Source organism: Sus scrofa, chromosome 12 (genome assembly GCF_000003025.6).
Source record: "Sus scrofa isolate TJ Tabasco breed Duroc chromosome 12, Sscrofa11.1, whole genome shotgun sequence".
Lineage (NCBI taxonomy): Eukaryota > Metazoa > Chordata > Mammalia > Artiodactyla > Suidae > Sus > Sus scrofa.
The window spans coordinates 45,698,289-45,723,412 of NC_010454.4; the positions used below are offsets into that span (position 1 = coordinate 45,698,289).

A 25,124-nucleotide genomic window follows, 5' to 3' on the forward strand; every position below is an offset into this window, starting at 1 on the left:
CATCCAGAAAGAAGGTCAATATGCAAAACTGGCCTTAAATGGCACAGATAGACTTAACAGACACGCACAGAACTTTCCACCTCAAAGCAATGGAATACACATTTTTCTTAAGTACACACACAGCATCCTCCAGGATAGATCTTAGGTTAGGTGACAAAACAAGTCTTTGTAAATTTAGGAAGATTAAAACCATATCGAGCTTCTTTTCCAACCACAGTCATAAGAAATTTACAGTCAGTTATAGGATTGAGATCAGGAACAAGACGAAGATGCCCATTTTTACCATTTTTATTTAGCATAGTATCGGAAGTCCAGTTAGGCAAGAAAAATAAATAAAAGACATTCAAATCAGATAGGAAAAGTAAAAACTGTCACTATTTGCAGATGACATAGTATACAGATGACGTGACAGAAAACCCCGAAGATTCTACCAGCAAATGGTTAGAGCTAATAAGCAAGTTCAGTAAAGTTGCAGAATGCAAAATCAACGTACAGAAATTAGTTGTATTTCTGTACACTAGTTACAAACTGTAGGGAAGAAAAAATACAAGTTCCCATTGTGGCTCAGTGGAAATGAATCTGATTAGTATCCATGAGGATGCAGGTTTGATCCCTGCCCTTGCTCAGTGGGTTAAGGTTCTGGCATTGCTGAGAGCTGTAGTTTAGGTCGCAGACACGTCTCAGATCCGCGAGTTGCTCTTGCTAAAGGCCGGCAGCTGTAGCTCCTATTCAGTCCCTAGCCTGGGAACCTCTATTTGCAAGATCTGTACACTGAACTTTTAAGAAAGAAATTTAAAAAGGACACAAATGAAAAGACAGCTCATGCTCATATATTGGCAGAATGAATATTGTTTAAATGTTTATACTGCCAAAAGCACTCTAAAGATTCAGTGCCATCCCCATCAAAATTCCAGGGGCATTTTTCACAGAAATAGATGAACAATCCCAAAATTTGTATGGAACCACAAAAGACCCTGAATAGCAAATGCAATCTTGAGAAAAAATAATAAAGCTGAAGGCATCACTCTTCTATTCTCAAACTGTATTCGAAAACCGCAGTAATCAAAACAGTATTGTATTAACATAAAACAGATATAGATCAGTGGAACAGAATAGAGAGCCCAGAATTAACCATACATATATGGTTAATTAACTTACAACAAAGGGACCAAGAATATACTCTGGAAAATGGGTAGTCTCTTTAATGAATGGTGTTGGGGAAACTGAACAACCACATGCAAAAGAATGAAAACGGACCGGTATCTTACGTCATGCACAGAAATCAACTGGTTGCGAAGTTCCCGCTGTGGCACAATGGGTTAAGAATCCAACTGCAGTGCCTTGGGTCACCACAGAGGTGCAGGTTCGATCGCCAGCCCAGCACAGTGGTTTGAAGGATCCTGTATTGCCACAGCTGAGGCATAGGTCACAGCTGTGGCTCAGATTCAGTCCCTGGGCTGAGAACTTCCATATGCCATAGGTGGAGCCATCAAAAAAAAGCAGCTGTTGCATACAAGGGGAATTTATCAAATAAGAAAATACATTAATGATAATGAGAGTGAGGTTTTTCATTGTCAGAGAAGGGTGTCACAAATAATGGAAAGAAGATAAACTAGAATGAATACTATGGTATTGGATTGGATTTGTGATGTGATAGTGAACTCAGTTTTCAAAAACAAAATAATTGAAATAAATTGTTTCAATAAGCAAATATAGTTGAATGTGCATGTATGTATATAAATTTATTGTGTACCTGTTATGTGTTCCATAACTATACCCACCGAGAGTATTTAAAAATAGAACCTCAGAAGCCAAGAACACATCTTTTGCCATAGCTCCTTGGATTAAGGAAAGTGTAAGACAACCTAGAACATGTTGCTGTGTCAGAAAGCAAGGAAAGATAAAAAAAAATCCCTCTCATGCAGTCATGTCAAAAATGTAGAGCCATCAGAGTTTCTGCTTGGCACAGTGGATTAAGAACCTGACTGCAGCGGCTTAGGTCGCTGCAGAGGCACAGGTTTGATCTCTGTCCTAGGGCAGTGAGTTATAGGATCCAGCGTTGCTATAGCTAAGGCATAGGTCGCAGCTGTGGCTTGAATTCAGTACCTGGCCTGGGAACTTCCAAATGCTGTAGGTACAGCCATTAAAAAAAAAAAAAAAAAGTTCCTGTTGTGTCTCAGTGGTTAACGAATCTGATTAAGAACCATGAGGTTGCGGGTTCAATCCCTGGCCTTCCTCAGTGGGTTAAGGATCTGGCGTTGCTGTGAGCTGTGGTGTAGGTTGAAGATGCAGCTCGGATCCCGAGCTGCTGTGGCTCTGGCGTAGGCTGGAGGCTACAGCTCCGATTAGACCCCTAGCCTGGGAACCTCGACATGCTGCGAGTGCGGCCCTAGAAAATTCAAAAAGACACACACACACAAAAATAGTGCCATCATAAAAAGGTTCTTAATGCTCAAAACATGAGGCAGTTTGAACATCAGACTAAATGATAGTAATAGATTACAATCTATTAAATAAAACAAATCTATCTGCAAATGCATACAATAAATTAAAAAATGAAAGTTTTATGAAAACGCAATATTTATATAGACTTAAATCACCTTCTCACAAAATACTTATTAATTACAAAGGAAAAAAGAGAAACTACTGTCAAGAAGCCTGGCAAACTCTGCTTTAAGTGATCAAAGTGAACACATGAATAATGGAACACTTTGAAATCAAACATCGTCTCATAGAATAAACTAAAAGAATATAACGCTTATGTCTCTAATATTCCTGCCAAAATTGTATAACCCAAATTTAATCATTAGGATAAACCCAAATTAAGGGACATTCAAGAGTTTTGTATTCTTCAAAGTCATGACTTCAACTGTCACCTTAAGAGACTGGAAAAAGAAGAGGAAATTCAGAATTCCCATTGTGGCTCAGTGGGTTATGAATGCGACTGGTATCCATGGGAATGTGGGTTCCATCCCTGGCCTCACTCAGAGGTTAAGGATCCGGCATTGCCATGAGCTGTGGTGTAGGTCGCAGATGTGGCTCGAATCCCACATTGCTGTGGCTGTGGTGTAGCCCTGCAGCTGGAGCTCCAGTTCGACCCCTAGCCTAGGAACTTCTGTATGCCAAAGGAGGCAGTCCTTAAAAAAAAAAAAAAAAGAAAAGAAAAGAAATTCAACCCAAAATAAGCAGAAAAAAGTATGAAAATATCAAAGCTCAAATCATTTCAATACAGGAGTTCCCGTTGTGGCTCAGTGGTTAACGAATCCGACTAGGAACCATGGGGTTGCAGGGTCTATCCCTGGCCTTGCTCAGTGGGTTAAGGATCCTGTGTTGCTGTGGCTTTGGAGTAGGCCGGCGGGTACAGCTCCGATTAGACCCCAGCCTGGGAATCTCCATATGCCACAGGAGGGGCCCTAGAAAAGGCAAAAAGACCAACAACAACAACAACAAATAAGAGATCAGTTCAATAGAAAATAGAAGCAATAGAGAAAACCCATGAAACCAAAAACTAGTTCTTTGAGAAAATTAATAAAATTGATGAACATCTCTCCAAATTTGTTGCAAAAGAAAGGACACAAATCAACTTCAAGAATCAGAGGGAATGTCACTGTAGATTCTACAGTTTTTAGAAGGATTATAGGGGAGTTCCCTGGTGACTTAGTGGATTAAGGATCCAGCATTGCCCCTGCTATGGCTTTGGTTAAATTCCTGGCCCCAGAACTTCCACATGCTGTGGCCATGGCCAAAAAAAAGGTATTAAAGGGAAATATTATGAACAACTTTGTGTTAATAAATTTAGCAAGTTAGATAAAATGGACAATTTTCTTGAAGGATTCAAATGATGAAAGGACATTTTTGCTACAGAGGACATTGTTGGGAGATTTGATTGAAAGTTAAATGGGGTTTGAGGATTATATGATAGTGATGAATCAGTATTAGTGACTTAATTTAATGGATGTGTTTTGGTTCTTTAGCAAAATATGAAAATATGTCTTAGGAAATACACACTAAATTGTTTAGGAATGGTGGGGCATCAGGTCAGCAATTTGTTCCACATGGGTTCACTTGAAAAGGTTCTTTGAGCTCTACTTGGAGGGTTTTTTTGCTAAGTTTGAAATTATTTCAAAATAAAAAAAAAAAACTTTAGCAATACTGGTGTGTCCCTGTATAACACACCTGTATTTTAACAGGAGAGTTTTCTTTATTTTACAGCCGAAAGGAAGCCTCCCTTATTTAATATGAATGCAATGAGTGCCTTATATCATATAGCCCAAAATGAATCCCCTACACTACAGTCTAATGAATGGTGAGTATTGCTAAGAGAGATGTTATTTAACATTATATAAATTCTTTTTCATAATGGTGTAAAATGATTTTATTTCAATTACATAAAATATATCACCTGAAAACATATTAAAATGTTTTCATATTAAGGTAGGTTCTATCAGGTTTATCCTTTATTATGCCTGCTTCTTCTTGGTGTATCTATAACCTAAGTCAGAAATAAAGGATAGGTAATGCCACACAGAAGCAAAAAACTATTTGCTTTTTACAAAAAAATAGTATTTTTTGAACTTTATGTATACATATAACCCTGATTGTATGATAAAAAGCATGATTTAAACATAATATTTTATAACTAAAATATATATTGCCACAAGCAATATATATTGCCATTCAATTGTGGAATGGTTTATATTTTATATAGTACAAAACATAGATAAAATGGTTTGATTTATCAGAATTACCAGATAATTCACAACTTTGGAATCATTCTAATTATTATATATATTATTCAAAATGCTTAATATCTTTTCTTCTAGTGCTTCCTTGATGTAAAATTAAATTCATTCATGTAAAAAAGCTTATGAGAACAGATTGACAATTTTAGAAAACCAGGATTTTATCTATGATAGAAAATTTTAGTGGGAAATTAATTCCTCAGGTGTATCTATAATTTGAAAAATTCTAGGGGAATATCTAGCGTATTTAATAAATATTTAAAAATTCATAAGTATATACATATATTGGCAATACTTTACATGTAAATAATAAATATATTGAGCACACACTGTCGTTCCACTGTGTTTGACACTTTGGGGATTCAAAAAAGAATTCCTTTCTTGCATATAAGGAATTTAAAATATTTTTTGAATATTGAAGACATTGAGTAATTATTACTGTCTTACTGAATTTAATCAAAAAATATTGTATAATGATAAAGTGTTACAGATGTCCAGTGTTTCTTAAAAAATATCTTAATTGGTTTTCTCAGTTAATGGAAGTTTTAGCTGTTTGCTCAGGGACACCAAATACTTAGGTATACAAAATGCTCCCTCCAAAGCAAATGGAGTGATCTTCTGAATCATGCTATACAGAAGATAATCCAAGGGGCAAGGAAAAAAGAGAAGTGGCTTATATAGAAAAGGAAAAAAAAAAAAACTCGATAAGACATTTATCTTGGGAGTTCCTGTCGTGGCTCAGTGGTTAATGAATCCGACTAAGAACCATGAGGTTGTGGGTTCGATCCCTGACCTGTTCAGTGGGTTAAGGATCTGGCGTTGCCATGAGCTGTGGTGTAGGGTGCAGACGCGGCTCAGATCCCATGTTGTTGTGGCTGTGGTGTAGGCCGGCAGCTACAGCTCCGATCAGACCCCTAGCCCGGGAACCTTCATATGGTGCGGGAGCGGCCCTAGAAAAGGCAAAAAGATGAAAAAAAAAAAAAAAGGTTTATCTTAAATTTGAATGCATAAAAGAAAAGATCAGGTTCTCTAATTTTTACTTCAATATAGAATGAGTCGTGATAATTAAACATGTGGGGGAGCAGGGTTTTAAAAATAATCTGTCCAGGAGTTCCCGTCGTGGCGCAGTGGTTAACGAATCCGACTAGGAACCATGAGGTTGCGGGTTCGGTCCCTGCCCTTGCTCAGTGGGTTAACGATCCGGCGTTGCCGTGAGCTGTGGTGTAGGTTGCAGACGCGGCTCGGATCCCGCGTTGCTGTGACTCTGGCGTAGGCCGGTGGCTACAGCTCCGATTCAACCCCTAGCCTGGGAACCTCCATATGCTGCGGGAGTGGCCCAAGAAATAGCAACAACAACAAAAGACAAAAGACAAAAAAAATAAATAAATAAATAAAAATAAAAATAATCTGTCCAGGAGTTCCTGCTGTGGCATAGTGGGTTAAGGATCCGACTGCAGTGTCTTGGGGCTTTGCAGAGGTGTGGGTTTGATCTCCAGCCCAGAACAGTGGGTTAAGAATCTGTCATTGCCACAGCTGTGGCACAGGTTGCGGATATGGCTTGGATTCAGTCCTTGGCTTGGGGAATTCCATATGCCACAGTGTGCCCCCCCCCAAAAAAAATCTGTGCAAATTTTTCTTTGGAAAATGGTAAAGAAATAGTTGTGTTAGGTAAGTTTTCACAGATGTATATGAAATGTATGTATATCTTACCTGCTCTTTTAAAAGCTTCCTCTCTCCCACATGCCTTGTTTTGTGGATATGTTTTTAAAGGAAATAGCAATATGTTCACTTGATACTTTCCTTTACAATAGGTCTGATTATTTTCGCAACTTTGTAGATTCTTGCCTCCAGAAAATCCCTCAAGATCGCCCTACATCAGAGGAACTTTTAAAGGTCAGTTCAATTATACTTTGTTTTTCTTTTCTTTGTTTTTTTGCTTTTTAGGGCTGTATCAGCCCTAGGAGGTTCCCAGGCTAGGGGTCTCATCTGAGCTACAGCTGCTGGCCTACACCACAGTCACAGCAACGCCAGATCTGAGCCCCGTCTCTGACTTACATCACAGCCCATGGCAACGCCAGATCTTCAACCCACTGAGCAAGGCCAGGGATCAAACCTGCCGCCTCATGGTTCCTAGTTGATTCATTTCCACTTTGCCATGACGGGAACTCCATACTTTGTTTTTCTACCCTTGAGAAATGATTTTAAAGAACGTGTTTCATTCCTCTTTGATTCTGAATCAGTGTTAAGTATGCTGTACTGGTTTTTACTCAGATACTAATTTTGCATAGAAGTCTTGGAACTCTTCTTAGATTCTAAATTTTTTCATTTATGTTTTCAAAACTGACCAATTCCTTTACCGTGTCCGAATAGAATATATAGTTAAATATTCAAAATAGTACCAAATGGCTAAATATTTATAGGTGCAAGAATATATTCATGAGTTATAATTACAGATTTTAATTCATGTGGAACAGTATTATAAAGCTGATAAAACATAGTTTAAATTTGGGAGTTCCCGTCGTGGCACAGTGGTTAACGAATCCAACTAGGAACCCTGAGGTTGTGGGTTCGATCCCTGGCCTTGCTCAGTGGGTTAAGGATCCCGTGTTGCTGTGGCTCTGGTGTAGGCCAGTGGCTACAGCTCCAATTAGACCCTAGCCTGGGAATCTCCATATGCCACAGGAGGGGCCCTAGAAAAGACAAAAAGACAAAAAACAAACAAGCAAACAAAGACAGTTTAAATTTGAATCTAATTTTTATATCTACCATACTTTATGTGTTTCTATTCCGCATTAAAATAATAGAAAGAAATGACGTAATATGTTTACATAGGTATTGTGGAAAAAGGATTTTAAAGGAAACTGTTAAAATGGATGTCATTTTTGTTTCCTTTTTAGAAATACATTTTTCTAACATAATGAAAAATGTTTTTAAATCATGTAAATTCTATTCAGTTTTCACTAGGTTTGGTTGCCTAATTTAAGTGCATGACTAGTATATACTTCCTTTTCTCAAAGTTGTATTATTTCTTTGGCAGTTGACTATTTTATTAATTGTAGTTATAGTATTGCTGAACTTAATATAATTCTTAAAACATCTAGATGAAGCAGTAGTATGATTTGATTCTTTCTCTTTATGACCCTAGGAAATCTAATTGATTTTTCACCATAAAATTGAAGGAGAGTATTTTTACATGAATGTTTTAGAATTTCAAAGAGATTCACTTTTTCACCAACACACATCAGTTAAAGACACAGAAAAAGTGAAAGGTTCTTATGTATATTTGATAGTAGTATTTGCAGTTTCATTATGTACTATAGTTTCAGTAATGCTTTGAGAATTTTATTTTTCCATTTTTTTTTAACTTCTAAGATATATTATTTTGGGATAAGAAGATTGAATAATGTAAATAGTGGTACATACCAAGCTAAAGGCTCAAGAAAACGGAATAATGTGACTGGCTTCTTACACTTGCTTAATTAATGTAAGTGAAAGAAGCTCTTTTGGTATAACCCAACATACCATGCCCAGCTATTTGGTATTTGTGATTAGGTACCAAGTCTGTATATACTATTTGTTTATCTGGTCCATAGCATGTATTGGCACAGACTTATTGGAAATCATAAGAAATATCTATCAAGTGCTTCTTTGCCTTTGACCTAATGACATTTCTGTCACAGTCCATTGTAAGGAAAAATTAACAGAGAAAAAGATTTGTGGTTTGTTTGTTTTTTTAATATATAAAGCTATTTATCTCAATGTAAAAATTGGAAATAACTATCCAGAATTAGGGTGATGGTTAAATAATTTTGACATAAACATTTGTTGAAATATTCTGTAGGTATTTATGTTTATGAGTTTAAAATAATAATGCTTATGACAGTGAAAGTAAACTCAAATATCTTGTAATTGGAACTCTACATTCAAAATAAATAAATTCGGCTAACAAGGTAAAAGTATTAAAAAAAATTTCAAGGGCAGAAGGTATCTCTGTAATCTATACACTAACTGTATCTGCAAAACAAAAATAGACTTAAAATTTCTGAAAATATATCAAAATATAGCACTAATAGTCTAAAAGTAGAATTGTTTTTTCTGGCATTCCCATTGTGGTGCAGCAGAAACTAACCTGACTAGTATCCATGATGATGTGGGTTTGATCCCTGGCCTCCCTCAGTGGGTTAAGGATCTGGTTTTGCTGTGGCTGTGGTGTTGGCCGGCAGCTACAACTTCCATTTGACCCCTAACCTGGGAATGTCCATATGCTGCATGTGCAGTCCTAAGAAGCAACAAAAAAAGAATTGTTCTTTCTACTTTACTTGATAAGGTTAAGCTTTATTGAATGTTAGTGGTAAAAATGACTAATAATATAATGGCTTTTATCAACTGCTGGTATTTTATAAAGAGTATTATTTATACAACATATAAAGGAACTCATATTTTATAGGTTTATATTATATAATTTACCATCAGTAAATGCATTCCTGTTGAAACCTTATAAAACTCAGAACTGACATGCCTTTTCTATAAAATCGACAGTTCTAAGAATATGTAAACCTTTATTTAGCCTTTGTTTAGGGCCCTAAGTGGACTTAATTACTGGTATTTAATTAAACCATTTTATCATTTCACCTCTGCATTTTCAGTTGGCCAAAAGTGTATGCTGTCCACCGTTTTTATAAAATGAATGTATGGGGTACTTAGTAGGCACAGAATGAATTTATGTAAATGACAGTTTTGTACTAAGAAGAAGTCAGAGGTGTAGTAGAATTAGCAGCTGATTATATGCATTATCTGTCATGATTATTTAGGATAATAACTCTAGGGTCTGAGAAGCAGGGTATATTTGTACTAATATTCTCATGTGGCTCTATGGGTTAAGGATCCGGCATTGTCACTGCAGAGGCGTGTGTTGCTTCCCGGCTCAGGTTCAGTCACTGGCCTAGGAACCTCCACATGCTATGGATGCAGCCCAAAAAAAAAGAAAAGAAAGAAAGAAAAAATATATAGGTTTCAGCCTGACTTTGACTTTCTCTTGTCCAGCACATGTTTGTTCTTCGGGAGCGCCCTGAAACAGTGTTAATAGATCTTATTCAGAGGACAAAGGATGCAGTAAGAGAGCTGGACAATCTGCAGTATCGAAAGATGAAGAAACTCCTTTTCCAGGAGGCACATAATGGACCAGCAGTAGAAGCACAGGAAGAAGAAGAGGTAATAATTTAGAAACAACTCAAATATTTGAGCTCTTTTCATCAGCTTCTTTGTTTATGCAGCTCCTTTGCTTATGCAGCTCGTCTTTTACATCACAAATCTGTTAAGTCATTGCTTCCCAGGCTGTGTTTTCTTAGCAATGGTCCTGTAATATCCCAGGTAGAAAAAAAAGGTTTTAGATCCTTAAAACCCAATCCCTTCATAGTGCACATGGGCATATAAAAAGATCTACAAAGTCTTGTATTAAAGAAACCTGTTCAGGAGTTCCCGTCGTGGCGCAGTGGTTAACGAATCCGACTAGGAACCATGAGGTTGCGGGTTGGGTCCCTGCCCTTGCTCAGTGGGTTGACGATCCGGCGTTGCCGTGGGCTGTGGTGTAGGTTGCAGACGTGGCTCGGATCCCGCATTGCTGTGGCTCTGGCGTAGGCCGGTGGCTACAGCTCCGATTGGACCCTAGCCTGAGAACCTCCATATGCCGCGGGAGCGGCCCAAGAAATAGCAACAACAACAACAACAACAACAACAACAAAGATTAAAAAAAAAAAAAAAAGAAAGAAACCTGTTCAACTTTATTTAATCTAGTCCCTCTCAGATTTCCTGGCCACTGAACCCTTTTTTGGTATTTGTCTAATTCCATGGTACATGCCTTTGAAAGTGCCTGAAATGATAGATTCTGGAAGTTGACAGTACTCACTCCAAATCATTAGAAAGTTACCAAGCATGCTGTTCTGTCACCAGGGACACCTGATTCTTCACAGTTCTTTATAGTTCATTCTATCTACTCAGTTCTAAAACACTCAGTGGTTAACTCACTGTAGGTAGTGGCATTTGGGTTCAGATTTGAATATCTTTCACTCTCAAGGTCAAATTCTTTCCAAGGTCAAGTTGCCTTTTAGGGAAAATGGAAATACAAATTTACCATAGAAATGTTAAAGAAATTTATCACGTGGAAATAAGTATATAAAACTTCTTTTTTACTGTAAATATTTTCAGTTTTCTTCTTTGCTCCTGTCAGAATTCCAGAGCTTTGGGGTTTTATTTTTTTTTAATACTCTTTTACAGTAAGAGAAATCATTTTACATTCTAAAACTAAGAGCAGCAGTTACTAACTTTTCTTTTTAACAGCACTATATAATTAACAAACTATAAAATGCAAGATTTTCTTAATCTGTACTTTAGGGGTTTTTGTTTTGCTTTTTAGTTCTTATGGTAGTTATTTGAAAATTGTTTGGGGCTGTTTTAGATATAGGAAATAAAATTGTGAAATTAATAAAATTTTCATTTAGTTAAATCTGTAACATCTCTATTAGGCTAAGGATATAAGAAAAGTTCCTACAGGAGTTGCCGTTGTGGTTCAGCAATAACAAATCTTACTAGTATCCGTGAGGATGTGAGTTTGATCCCTGGCCTCGCTCAGTGGATTAAGGATCTGGCATTGCCAAGAGCTGTGGTGTACGTCGCAGACATGGCTCTGATCCTGTGTTGCTGTGGCTGTGATATAGGCCAGTAGCTATAGCTTCCATTCTGTTCCTAGCCTGGGAACTTCCATATGCAAGGGTGCGGCCCAAAGAAAGAAAGGAAGAAAGGAAAAGAAAGAAAAGTTCCTACACACTCACACACCCCATATGTCTGTATTTATTAAATTTTTCATATCTTACAGAATTTTGGTATGGTAAGACGACTATAATGTTGGTACCCAGGTACCATGGCTTGCCTGGTATTTTCAGAAAAACTTTTTGTGATTGAGATTAAATATATATGTAATATGTAATTTTTAATTTATAGAAAAATAGAAATTAGTATTACATTATTTGGTAGTAGAAAGATAGGCTAGAGAATCTATTTTAAGGAAGAAAGAAAAATACACTTACAAAAGGCTTCAAAAAATAACAACTAAAAGGAGCGTAATAAAAAAAATGATAGCTAAAGGAGTATTTTTTCTTAAGGTTGGGGCTTGTTTTAACCATGGAAATCATTGAGAAAGGAGCAGAATCTCTATAAAACCCCATGAGATGTATGGTAAAAATGGGTTTCAAAAAATGTCAAACAATTTAGAGAAAATGCTATACTTTGGAAATAACCCAAAATTGATGGACTGATGACTCACATGATTGCTTGGGGTTTTGATATTTACCTATTGGTCATTTTTATTTGTTTTTCTATTAACAGTTTGTTGACTTTCTGGTCTCAGCAAATAAGGAAATTTCTCATAATAGACCTCTAGCTTATTTTCTGAAAACTGCGCAAAGCAGTGTGCTTTGTGTTTATATTCTAGAAATCAAGGAGTTTTCTTGTAGCACCATGGGTTAAGGATCTGGTGTTGTCACTGCAGCGGCTTAGGTCATTGATTTGGTGTGGGTTCAATCCAAAAGAGACGTGGATGTTTGAATCTAATGTTCTTTCTCCTTAGGAACAAGATCATGGTGTTGGACGGACAGGAACAGTGAATAGTGTTGGAAGTAATCAATCTATTCCCAGTATGTCCATCAGTGCCAGTAGCCAAAGCAGTAGTGTTAACAGTCTTCCCGATGCCTCAGATGACAAGAGTGAGCTAGACATGATGGAGGGTGACCACACAGTGATGTCTAATAGTTCTGTCATCCATTTAAAACCTGTAAGTATTTGGGTTTCAGTGAAAAAAATTTCAACTTCAGGAGTTCCCGCCATGGCACAGCAGAAACAAATCCAACTGGAAACCATGATGTTGCGGATTCAATCCCTGGCCTCGCTCAGTGGGTTGAGGATCCGGTGTTGCCATGAGCTGTGGTATAGGTCACAGATGCAGCTTGGATCTGGCATTGTTATAGCTCTGGCGTAGGCCGACAGCAACAGCTCCAATTAAACCCCTAGCCTGGGAACCTCCACATACCATGGGTTTGATCCTCAAAAGACCCCCAAAAAAAATTTTTTTTTTGTATTAAAGAATGCTTCTTCTTTAATGTCACAGATTTCAGTATCACCTAAAAAGTTGTTAGGCACAATAGCTAAAATGTACAACAAACCAGGTGTTCTCAATAGATGAATGGATAAACAAACCCATGGTATATACATATAATGAATTTTATTCATCTATAAAAATGAAAGAATTTCTGGTACTGCTACAGCAACATGAGTGACCTTGAAAATATTATGCTAAGTGATATGTAAAAAGAAAATATTGTACAATTCCAGTGCATGAAGTGTCTAGAATAGGCATTCACAGAGACAGAAAATAGGTAAGAGGTTACCAGAGACCAAGTGGAGGATGAAAAAGGGAGTTTTTGCTAATGGGTGTAGAGTTTCCATTTGGGGTGATGGCAGAGTTTTGGAAATAGTAGTAATGGTTTCACAGCATTGAAAATATAATTAACACCACTGAATTGTGCATGTAAAAATGATTAAAATGGTAAATTTTATATTACAAATAATTTTAACACACACAAAGCTTTTAAGAATGACTTAGTTAAGTAGTTGTATTATTTAGGGGAAAATCCATGTTTAATTGTTACATTCTTAGGCAAGAGGATCAGCCATAAGAAAGTTTATTTCCACAATTAGTTGTTTGCTAATTGACTTCAGTTAATGAACTAAGGTATACATAAGGAAAAACAACAGTTCTTAAAATTTTTATAACTATTTTTTGTTTGCTTATCTTGGGCAAATGGCAAAAGTATTATAAAGATTTTTTAAGCTATATTACTACTTCTAAAACCCAAAAGGCAGGATTTCCCACTGTGGCTTAGGGGGTTGAGAATCTGACATAGTTCCATCCCTGGCCTCGCTTAGTGGGTTAAGGATCCTGTGCTGCTGCAGGCTGCCATGTAGGTGGCAGATGCAGCTCAGATCCAGTGTTGCTATGGCTGTGCATAGGCTGGCAGCAGCAGCTTGAGTTTGACCACTAGCCTGCTGATTTCCATATGCCGCAGGTGCGGCCCTAAAAAGAAAAAATGAAATAAAACCCAATAGGCCTAGAGTAATTAATTTTATTACTTCTATTTAAAATTTTGGCTGCATGTTTTATTATCTTTAAGTTATAGTAAAGCTTTTAAATTTTGCTTTTAATGAGTATATATAAATCTAGCCTTAAACGTTTCTTTATCCTGAATCTGTGTGCTGTTTCATACAGAGGAAATAATGTCTCCTGATTCAAATTATATTGAAAGTAAAATGTCAGCATCTGCAATTTTTGTTTTTGCTTTTTAAATTATGTCTTAAATTTATTGATCAAGTTGTCTTTAAACTTCAGTTTTCCTGAAAGTTCACATGAACTGTATTTGTTCACCTCAGACACTATTGTCTCTTTTCTTGGCTTAGGAGGAAGAAAATTACAGAGAAGAGGGAGATCCTAGAACAAGGGCATCAGATCCACAGTCTCCGCCCCAAGTATCTCGTCATAAATCACACTACCGTAATCGAGAACACTTTGCTACTATTCGGACAGCATCACTGGTATGTACTACCCTGAATTAGGAGTATATTTTTCATTTTGGGCTTTGGCATCTATGCTGTAGTATAATTGTATCTTCTTTTCTTTTTTTTTTTTTTTCCCCTGTATTTGGTTTATTTTGCAAGATATTTATTCAACATTTAACTACCTTTTATGAGAAAGATATTATACAAAGCACTCTGTGAGACATTAAGCCAATAATGTCTTCAAGAATTGTACACAGATGTATACACAGAAGAGTTCCTTGGTGGCCTCCTGGGGTGAGGATCTATGTTGTCACTGTTGTGGCTAAGGTGGCTTGGGTCATTGCTGTGACATGGGTTCATTCCCTAGCCCAGGAATTTTTGTATGCTGTGGGTGCTGCCAAAAAAAAAAAAAAAAAAAGAGGTTGTACACACAGATAACTAATATATTAGAATATATTAAATGCTTAAGAGGGCTGCACGGTACTAAATAGGAATTCATATAACCTTTGATTCGGGGCATAAAGGAAGTATTTATAAAACAAATCATTTGAGCTTTTAATAATGACTAGTTTTAGGCACAGGAGAGAGGAAAAATGTTATTTCCACCTAGGATTAGACAGGCTAACCAAAATGAGGGAGGGTGTTTAGGAAATACCTAGTAATCCAATTTGATAAACTCAAAATGTTGTTCTTCTGATTTCCCAAGTAATAAAAGTGGATTATTTATCCATTATAAGGATGTTGTTATACTGGGGTATTTTTAACCCCGATCACTCAGGTATATAGGATGAAAACATAACAAAGAATAGGAGGGTTAGAAAGAAATTACATTGAGATATCAAAGGAAAAATAGGTTATTAGAAAATATGACAAAGAAAAAAAATCTATGGGAGTTATCTGAGTTATCAACTAGCAGATTTTATGAATCCTTTGTTGTGACCCATGAATCTGAATGACATTTGGGGTCAAGAACACCATCTTCGGAGTTCCCCTTGTGGCACAGTGGTTAATGAATCTGACTAGGAACCATGAGGTTGCGGGTTCGATCCCTGGCCTTGCTCAGTGGGTTAAGGATCCGGTGTTGCCGTGAGCTGTGGTGTAAGTCACAGGCGCGGCTCAGATCCGAGTTGCTGTGGCTCTGGTGTAGGCCAGCGGCTACAGCTCCGATTCGACCCCTAGCCTGGGAACCTCCATATGCTGCAGGAGCGGCCCTAGAAAAGGCAAAAAGACAAAAAAAAAGAACACCATCTTCCACCAAAAGTCAAGTCATTCCACTATTCTATAACATGTAAATAACTCTTTGAAGATAGCAAGTAGCAAAGATTGCCTAATTTTTTCATGACTTTTAAAATAAATACCTGGATAGGGGCCCAGCTCCTGGGAAGACGTATTACTTGGCATATATTAAATGTTTCCCAAGCAAGTCTTCTATCTCAAATTTTAGCTCTCAGAATAATTAAAGGTACTCTTATGTTATAGATTTAGAAGACTTTAAGATCCATATCCTTAAGTCTAATAATTCCATTTATTTCAAATAAAACATTAAGAGAATAGGTAGATTTGTGTACAAAGATAAACATAGCTGTATTATTCAGTATTATTACCATATCTCAGTGTAATTTCTTCTGCCTTGAATTTTTTTCATACAGTAAAATGCATAGATCTTTGGTATTCAATTTGAAGTTTTTAGTGGTACATACTATGTTAACCATCAATTTAAAAAAAAAAAAGATTTGGAGTTCCCATTATGGCTCAGTGAATTAAGGACCTGATGCTCTCTCTGTGAGTATGCAGTTTCAATCCCTGGCCTTGCTCAGTGAGTTAAGGATCCAGCGTTGCCACAAGCTCTGGCATAGGTTGCAGATGCTGCTCAGATCTGGTGTTGCCAGGCTGTGGTGTACATAGACCTCAGCTGCAACTCCAATTAGACCCCTAGCCTGAGAACTTCCATATGCCTCAGGTGCGGCCATAAAAAGAAAAGGGAAAAAAAAAAGATTAAAATTTCTTGTTATCCCAGAAAGTTCCCTCATACTGTCCTCTAGTCAGTTCTCTACTCTCATGACCACCATTTTCTGTCTCTTCACTACTATTAGTTTTAACTATTTTTGGATTTCATATAAATGCAATCACACAGAATGTGCCTTTTTTTTTTTTTTATAGTATGGAAATTCCTGGGCCAGGAATTGAACCCTTGCCACAGCAGCAACCCAAGCCACTACAGTGATAAAGCCAGATGCTTAACCTTTTATGCCACAAAAGAACCCCACAAAGAATATACTCAGTGTTTTTGAAATCCATCTATATTATGTTCGTCAAAGTTCATTCTTTTTTATTACTGTAAATAGTTTTCCATTGTGTGTCTATACCCAAATTTTAAAATCCATTCTTCTGTTGATAAACACTTGGCTTGATTCTCATTTGGGGCTTTGCATATAGGTTGCTGTAAACATTCTTATACAAATCTTTGAGTAGAATTGCTGGAGTTCCCAAGTGACACAACTGGATCTCAGAGGCGTCTCTGGAGCTCTGGGGCACAGGTTCAGATCTCTAGCCTAGCCCAGTGGGCTGGGCATCCTGTGTTGCCACAGCTGCTGTGTAGGTCTGGATCTGATCCCTGTCCTGGGTACTCCATATGCCGCAGGACAGCCAAAAAAGGGGGGATAAAAAAGAGTAGAATTGGAGTTCCCATCATGGCACAGCGGAAACAAATCCCACTAGGAACCATGAGGTTGTGGATTCAATCCCTGGCCTTACTTAGTGGGTTCAGGTTCTGGTGTTGCCGTGAGCTATGGTATAGGTCACAGATGAGGCTCGGATCTGGCGTTGCTGTGGCTCTGGTGTAGGCTGGTGGCTGTAGCTCTGATTAGACCCCAACCTGGGAACCTCCATATGCTGTGGGTGTGACTCTAAAAGACCAAAAAAAGGAAAGAAAAAAGTAGAATTGCTGGGCCATGGGTGTGTGTGTGTGTTTAACTTTCTAAGAAACTGTCAAGCAGTTTTCCAGAATGGGTATACCATTTCATGTGCCCATCAGCAGTGTATAAGAGTTCCAACTGTTCCATATCCTCTCCAGTATTTGGTGTTGTCAGTCTTTTTTATTTTAGCCATTATAGTGGGTGTGAAATGGAATCCCATAGTGGGTTTTTGGGGTATTTTTGCATTTCCCTATGATTAAAGATGTCATAATAAGCACCTTTTCATGTGCTTATTGTCTGTTCATATATCTTCTTTAATAGAGTATCTCTTCAGGTCTTTTGCCTGGTTTCTTATTTAGATGTTCATATTTTTAATATTGATTTGTAGGAGTTCTTTTTGTTTTGTTTTGTTTTGTTTCAGTCATGCCCATGGCATGCAGAAGTTCCTGGGCCGGGAATTGAATCCAGGCCTATAGCAGAGACAACACTAGATCATTTAACTCTTAGGCCACTGGGAAACTCCTCGGAGTTCTTTATATAGAGAAACAAGTATTATATCTCATATATCTTGCAATTATTTTTTCTTCATCTGTGATTTACCTAGTCTTTTTCTTATCTTGATAAGAGGTTACAATTTTTTAGTTTTAAATTCCAATTTAAACAACCCAATTAAAATATAGGTAAAAGGAAGTTCCTGTTGTGGCTCAGTGGTAACGAACCCAGATAGTATCCATGAGGATGTGGGTTTGGCCCTGGCTTCACTTGGTGCATTAAAGGATCCATTGTTGCCGTGAGCTGTGGTGTAGGTCACAGATGAGGCTCAGATCCTGCATTGCTATGGTTATGGTGTAGGCTGGTGGCTGCAGCTCCAATTTGACCCCTAGCCTGAAAACTTCCCCAGCTTGGCACAGGGGGTAAAAGATCCAGCAGCTGCAGCTTTGATTTAATCCCTGGCCTGGGAACTTCCGTATGCCACGGGTGCAGCCATAAAATTTTAAAAAAAGAAAGAAAACAAAGAACAGGTACTCAAATAAGTATAAGTTCACAGCAGCACTGTTCACAATGCCAAAAAGGTGGAAGTAGCATGGATGTTTACCAGTGGATGAATGGATAAATTATGGTGCACACAAATAATAGATATCATTTAGCTATAAAAAGAATTGAAGTACTGATACATGCCATACAACAATGGATGAATCTTGAAAACATGCTAAATGAAAGAAGCCAGACACAAAAGGTCATGTATTACATGACTCTATTTATATGAACTATCCAGAAAAGATAAATCCATAAAGATAGAAAATAGATTGGTGGTTACCAGAAAGGGAAAAGGAAGAGCAGCTGCATTAACAGGTGCAAGGTTTTCTTCTGAGGTGATAAAAGTGTTTCACAACTAGATAGAGGTTGTGGTTGCCTGACATTGTGAATGTACTAAATGCTACTGAGTTGTTCATATAGTTTTAAATTAGTTTTGGAGTTCCCATCATGGCTGAGCAGAAACGAATCTGACTAGTATCCGTGAGGACGCAGGTTCAACCCCTGGCCTCGCTCAGTGGGTTAAGGATCTGATGTTGCCATGAGCTGTGGTGTAGGCCAGTGGCTACAGCTCTGATTCAGCCCCTAGCCTGGAACCTCTATATGCCACGGATGTGGCCCTAAAAGGACAAAAAAAATTTTTAAATAAATACATGAATTTGGCCTCAAAAAATCCAACTTGTACCTTTTTTCTTTTTATTCTCCTTTTTTTTTCTTTTTTCCATTTTTCTTCTTTATTGTCAGTGCTTTTTGTGTCCAGCCCAAGAAATACTTGCCTACCCTGGGGTCATGAAGATGTTTTCTTCTGTTTTATGACTCTGGGTTTTGTGTTTATGTCAAATGATTCTTTTCAAAGTAATTTTTGTATATAGAGTGATATAGGAGTCAAGATTTTTGTTTTTATATACAGAGAACCAGTTGTTTAAAGAGAATTTGATGATAATACATTATTTCCTCTTTGAATTAACTTGACTTTTTGTTGGAAAATCAATTGACTAAATATGTGCTGGTCTACTTCCATCTTTTATTCTGTTGCTTTGATCTATGCAACCTATCCTTTCACCAGTAGCACACTGATTACTGAAATGTGTATCTTCCAACTGTTTTTCCCCTCAAGATTGACCATTTTAGGTCCTTTACGTTCTCATAAAAATTTTAGAACCAGCCTATTTCTTTAAAAGACCTGTTGGAGGGAGTTCCTGTTGTGGCTCAGTAGATACCAAAATGACTAGTATCCAGGTTCAATGCAATTCGACCCCTAGCCTGGGAACCTCCATGTGCCACAGGTGCAGCCCGAAAAAGAAAAAAAAAAAATAACTTGCTGGAAATTTAATTGGAAACTGCTTGCTGGAATCTCTTACAGTAATTGCCTACGTAATTAATAGTAGAGTGGTCTAAAATGCTTCTAAAAGAAAAATGTTTTGCTGTATTTTATTCTTTTCTCTCCACTGTTTTTGTGCCTAGGTTACAAGGCAAATGCAAGAACATGAGCAGGACTCTGAACTTAGAGAACAGATGTCTGGCTATAAGAGAATGAGGCGACAACATCAAAAGCAGCTAATGACTCTGGAAAATAAGCTAAAGGCTGAGATGGATGAACATCGCCTTAGATTAGACAAAGATCTTGAAACACAGCGTAATAATTTTGCTGCAGAAATGGAGAAACTTATCAAGAAACATCAGGCTGCTATGGAAAAAGAGGTGGCTGATTCAGTATTAATAATTTATTTATTCTACCTCGTTAACTATCTCAGAATTAACCAAGATGGCATTTTGGTGGTAGGATATCTTTTCTCCAAAACCAAGCACATCAGTTGGGGACAAGAAGAAAAATTTATGTATGACATGTATAATATCAAGTACTGAGTCTGGGAACTAACAGATGTGAGATTATTTCCTGAGAGTGATACTTTTGTAGTATCACTGTGGGTAAGTCATGCAACCATTCTAGGCCCTCGGTACCCTGAGTATCTGAGGAGTTTGTTAATCATCTATCAGCAGGTGATATGGGTCTCAAAAAATCATTCATGATTTTCTTCTCTGCTTGTTTTTTTAAATTTATAGCAGCATTTTAATATGAAACCTTCTAATGTTTTTGATATCCCATCAGTTAAATTTTACTTTGATAGTCAATCTGTCAAGTAAAATGTAAGCTTCTCAGTAAATTCACACAATAACTAGAAATACATCTGAGGCATTATTTATCATGGTTACCCTGTTCATCAATGCCCCAAAAAAGAACTGCTCTTTCATAATAGTACAGAATTTGACAGAATAATTTATGGAGTAAATAAATATTTGACTTTGAAGTACTTTGGTAAAAGAGTGTATAGATATTTAGAGTTCTATTGGGCATTGGATAGTATTTATAATAACTTGGGAAGGGTCAGCTATTAATATATTTAGAAAAACAATTCATGAAATAGGATGTACAATATGATTGCACATATTTATTTAAAATGTAGGTATGTGGGAGTTCCCGACGTGGCTCATTGCTAACAAACCTGACTAGTATCCAAGAGGAGGATGCAGGTTCGATCCCTGGCCTTGCTCACTGGGTTGAGGATCCCAAGTTGCTGTGGCTGTGGTGTAAGCCGGCAGCTGCAGCTCTGATTTGACCCCCAGCCTGGGAACTTCCATATGCCTCAGGCGCAGCCCTAAAAAGCAAAGAAATAAAAAGAGAAAAAATTAGGAAGGGTGTGCACCAATGTATTTATGTTGGTTGTCTCTTGTTGCTAAAATCCTGTAAGTTTTTTCCCTTGGTGTTTTTCTATATTTCTTAAATGATCTACAATAAATATACCTTACATATATAATCAGAAATAAAACAGTATGATACATATATCTAACATTGTCATATAGTTTAATATATAAAAGGTCAGAGTTTAAGTTGAAGATGAATGTATTATATTACTTAATATATAAGTCAATCCAGATGAAAAATCATGATCTAATATATTTGTGAATAAATATGTATTTTTCTTACTGAGGAAGGGCTATTCTTGTTAAATGTTTTTAGAAAGGTGAGAACATTTTGATTCTGTAAAAGATCACCATTTTAAAGATGAATTCCATTTTATTGGTTCTCTGAAATTCAAATGATAAGGATGCTGAATAATACTTAATAATTTGGATATTCTTATTTTAGTAGTGCTTATACTGATTTTATGTTTTTAGGGGGAAAAAATATCCTTAGTGGTATGTATTAAACTGCTGCTTTGAATCAGTCTATTTATTTAATTTGATCCATTTGTTTAAATTTTGTATAGGCTAAAGTGATGGCCAATGAAGAGAAAAAATTTCAGCAACATATTCAGGCCCAACAGAAGAAAGAATTGAACAGCTTTTTGGAGTCCCAGAAAAGAGAATATAAACTTCGAAAAGAACAGCTTAAAGAGGTACTTTTTTTTTTTTTAAACAAGTTCCTGAGCTAGGGGTCAAGCCACAGCCACTGTAGAAGCAATGCTGAGTAGTTACATTGTGAGCCACATGGGAAGTCCATGAGGTACTTACAAAAATTTTCAAGCCAGTTATCTCTTTACCGATTTTATCTAGTGATAGTGATCAACTCATAGAATCATTAGGCTAAATCAAATATGTATTTATGTTTATCAATTCAGAGAACTATTAGGATAAATTTTTCTTTTGTTGCTTGTGATGTATACCAATTTGAATGAAGGCATTGATTGTTATCAGTTACTCTTCAATAGACTGCAATCCTCAGTTGAGTAGGATCTAAAAAGTATCACTCCTAAAAATTATATTTTATTTATAATAACTTTCCTATGTACTTACTAAATAACTGACTCAAAAGAAATAAAATACTTGAGCTGTGAGAAGCCACACATTCCCTTTTTTAAAAGTAGACTCAGAAGATAACTATAATTTGTTCTTATTCCAGTTTTAACATAGAGTAATGATAAGAGGCATATTTGCTCATTGCATTTCCTTAAATAGCAAAACACAGTGATACTTCTTTCATAACACCATGATTTCATATTTATTTGCCCTCTGTGTGCTGCATTTTTTAACTTTTTTCTTTTTTCGTTTTAGAGCCGAACCTGTGGCATATGTAAGTTCACAGGCTAGGGGTCAAATAGGAGCTGTAGCCAGTGGCCCACACCACAGCCACAGCAACACCAGATCTGAGCCTTGTCTATGACCTACACCACAGTTCATGGCCCCACTGGATCCTTAACCCACTGAGTGAGGCCAGGGATCGAACCTTCATCCTCATGGATGGTAGTCAGATTTGTTTCCGCTGAGCAACAACAGGAACTCCTGAACTTCTTTTAAAAGCAGATGTAATCTGGAATTCCTGTCGTGGCGCAGTGGAAACGAATCTGACTAGGAACCGTGAGGTTGTGGGTTCAATCCCTGGCCTCGCTCAGTGGGTTAAGGATCCAGCATTGCCATGAACCTGTGGTGTAGGTCCTAGATGCAGCTTGGATCTAGAGTGGGCTGGCAGCAACAGCTCCCATTAGACCCCTAGTGTGGGAACCTCCATATGCTGCAGGTGCGTCCCTAAAAAGACAAAAAAAAAAAAAGCAGATGTAATCTTAACTTTGAAGAAAGGCTTGATTGTTCCAAGCAGTTTCTTAAAGGGGTTATTTATTTTAGATAGTAGTTAGGACAGAAAAATGATATGTCTCAATTTAGACCCCCTTTTACAGCCAAATTGAAATTTTTAGTCCTTGTAACTAATTATTAGGGTACTGATAAATTGATCTTGATAAAATAATAGGAATCTCTTTGCTAGCAATGCTTTTGTGTAGGAATTTGGTTTATAATCAGATATGTATATGTCTTTTTACAGACATGTTGGTTCTAAAATTGCTGCCAACTGAGCTTCACTGAAAAGATTTTTTTAACTCTAAAAGGTGTAACCTGCAGTACGCTTCCATGACTATAATAAAAAAGATGTGAAATCTATACTAGCAAATTGGGTTTGAAAATATTGTAAATAGGATTGCCAGTTGTAAGTAAATATTCAACAAAATGCAGTTTTACAGATCCATTTCCCAGTGAAATGAAATTTTAGTTTTATGGTTGCATTGCTTTAGATAATCCTTTAAGCATATAACATGTAGCCCAACTAATTCTTTTTCTTTTAGAAGCTACATTTCATTTAAAATAATGATTTTTAGCGTAGAGGAATGTACATAGTAGAATCTTTGTGGGTAAGTTCCCTAGCAAAAGATTTTGAAAAAGATACTCAGGTGATTCTTCATGTATGTGCCTTGTCTCTTCCCATGTACACATATGCCCTTAAGTTGAGAACTGCTAATTTCTGTGATTTTTAAAAATGTGTTTGAAGGAGTTCCCATTGTGGTGCAGCAGAAGTGAACCCAGCTGGTAACCACGAGGTTGCAGGGTTCGATCCCTGGCCTCACTCAGTGGGTTAAGAATCCAGCATTGCCATGAGCTATGTTCGGATCCTGAATTGTTGCAGCTGCGGCTTAGGCCGGCAGCTGTCACTCTGATTCGACCCCCTAGCTGGGAACCTCCATATGCTGTGGGTGTGGCCCTAAAAAGCAAAAAAGAAAAGGTGTTTGAATATCTGATGAACTAAAGTTATAAAGAATGGATCTCACATAGACCAGCGGCTGAAGCTCCAATTCAACCCCTAGCCAGGGGATTTACATATGCTGCAGATGCAGCCCTGAAAAAAAAATAATTGATCTCTTTCTTAAAAAACAGGGAAAGGACCATAAAGTTAATAGTCTCTGAAAAATTATCTTATACTTAGGAAAGATGGCTCACTTATGTCATTTGCAATATTGATGCTTTTTTTTTTTTTGTCTTTTTTGTGTTTTTGTTGTTGTTATTGTTGTTGCTATTTCTTGGGCCGCTCCTGCGGCATATGGAGGTTCCCAGGCTAGGGGTCGAATCGGAGCTGTAGCCACCGGCCTAAGCCAGAGCCACAGCAACACGGGATCTGAGCCGCGTCTGCAACCTACACCACAGCTCACGGCAACGCCGGATCGTTAACCCACTGAGCAAGGGCAGGGGCCGAACCCGCAACCTCATGGTTCCTAGTCGGATTCGTTAACCACTGCGCCATCACGGGAACTCCCATATTGATGCTTTTTAGGTTGAAAATATATTAGTATTATCTTTCTAGAATTTGCTTCATTTAGTGCATTGCCAGTGTTCTCATCTTGCCTAATATAAATACGTTTTCATTTAGGTTGTTTGTAAGATAATGTTTTATTTACTTATTTAGTCTTTTTAGGGCTGAACCCATGGCGTATGGACGTTTCTAGGCTACACGTTGAATCAGAGCTATGGCTGCTGGCCTACACCACAGCCACAGCAACTCCAGACCTGCAGCCTACACCACAGCTCATGGCAATACCAGATCTTTAACCTACTGAGTGAGACCACGATTGAACCCACATCCTTGTGGTTACTAGTGGCATTCACTACCATTGAGCCACAATGGGAACTCCAAATAATATTTTAAATGCTATACAAAAGCACTGGTTTTGATTTATTTAGTGGTTATTAATGCCTGGTATTAAATACCTTTCACAAAGATCTCTGTTTTCCCATGTTTTTGTTGATTTTCCATTTAATTCTTAATTCTTTTATATTGAGTCCATCCATAATATTGCCAAAAGCTTAATATTTAGAATGTCAGAAACCAAGAAGTGACACATAGTTGTATTTTAGCCCTAATTTTAATTCATAGAAGTCTTTTTTATCTGAAAGCCTTTTGTCTCTTCTTGGGAAGGATTTAAAGAAAAATATGTTTTATTTCGTTTACCAATATTGTACGCTTTTAAAGCTAGGAACAATTTGGAGTTCCTGTGTAGCTCTGCGGGTT

General features: G+C 37.2%; 1 protein-coding gene across 1 annotated transcript in view; it reads left to right on the plus strand.

The window, feature by feature from the left end:
• Window positions 1-25,124, plus strand: part of TAOK1 (TAO kinase 1) — a 153,051-nt gene that overhangs the window by 101,222 nt on the left and 26,705 nt on the right. Inside the window, exons 9-15 of the mRNA XM_003483075.4 lie at window positions 4,213-4,306; window positions 6,554-6,635; window positions 9,786-9,953; window positions 12,364-12,567; window positions 14,247-14,381; window positions 19,760-19,996; window positions 21,565-21,693. Of these exons, the coding sequence (XP_003483123.1) occupies window positions 4,213-4,306; window positions 6,554-6,635; window positions 9,786-9,953; window positions 12,364-12,567; window positions 14,247-14,381; window positions 19,760-19,996; window positions 21,565-21,693 (1,049 nt within the window). The remainder of the gene's footprint in view (window positions 1-4,212; window positions 4,307-6,553; window positions 6,636-9,785; window positions 9,954-12,363; window positions 12,568-14,246; window positions 14,382-19,759; window positions 19,997-21,564; window positions 21,694-25,124) is intronic.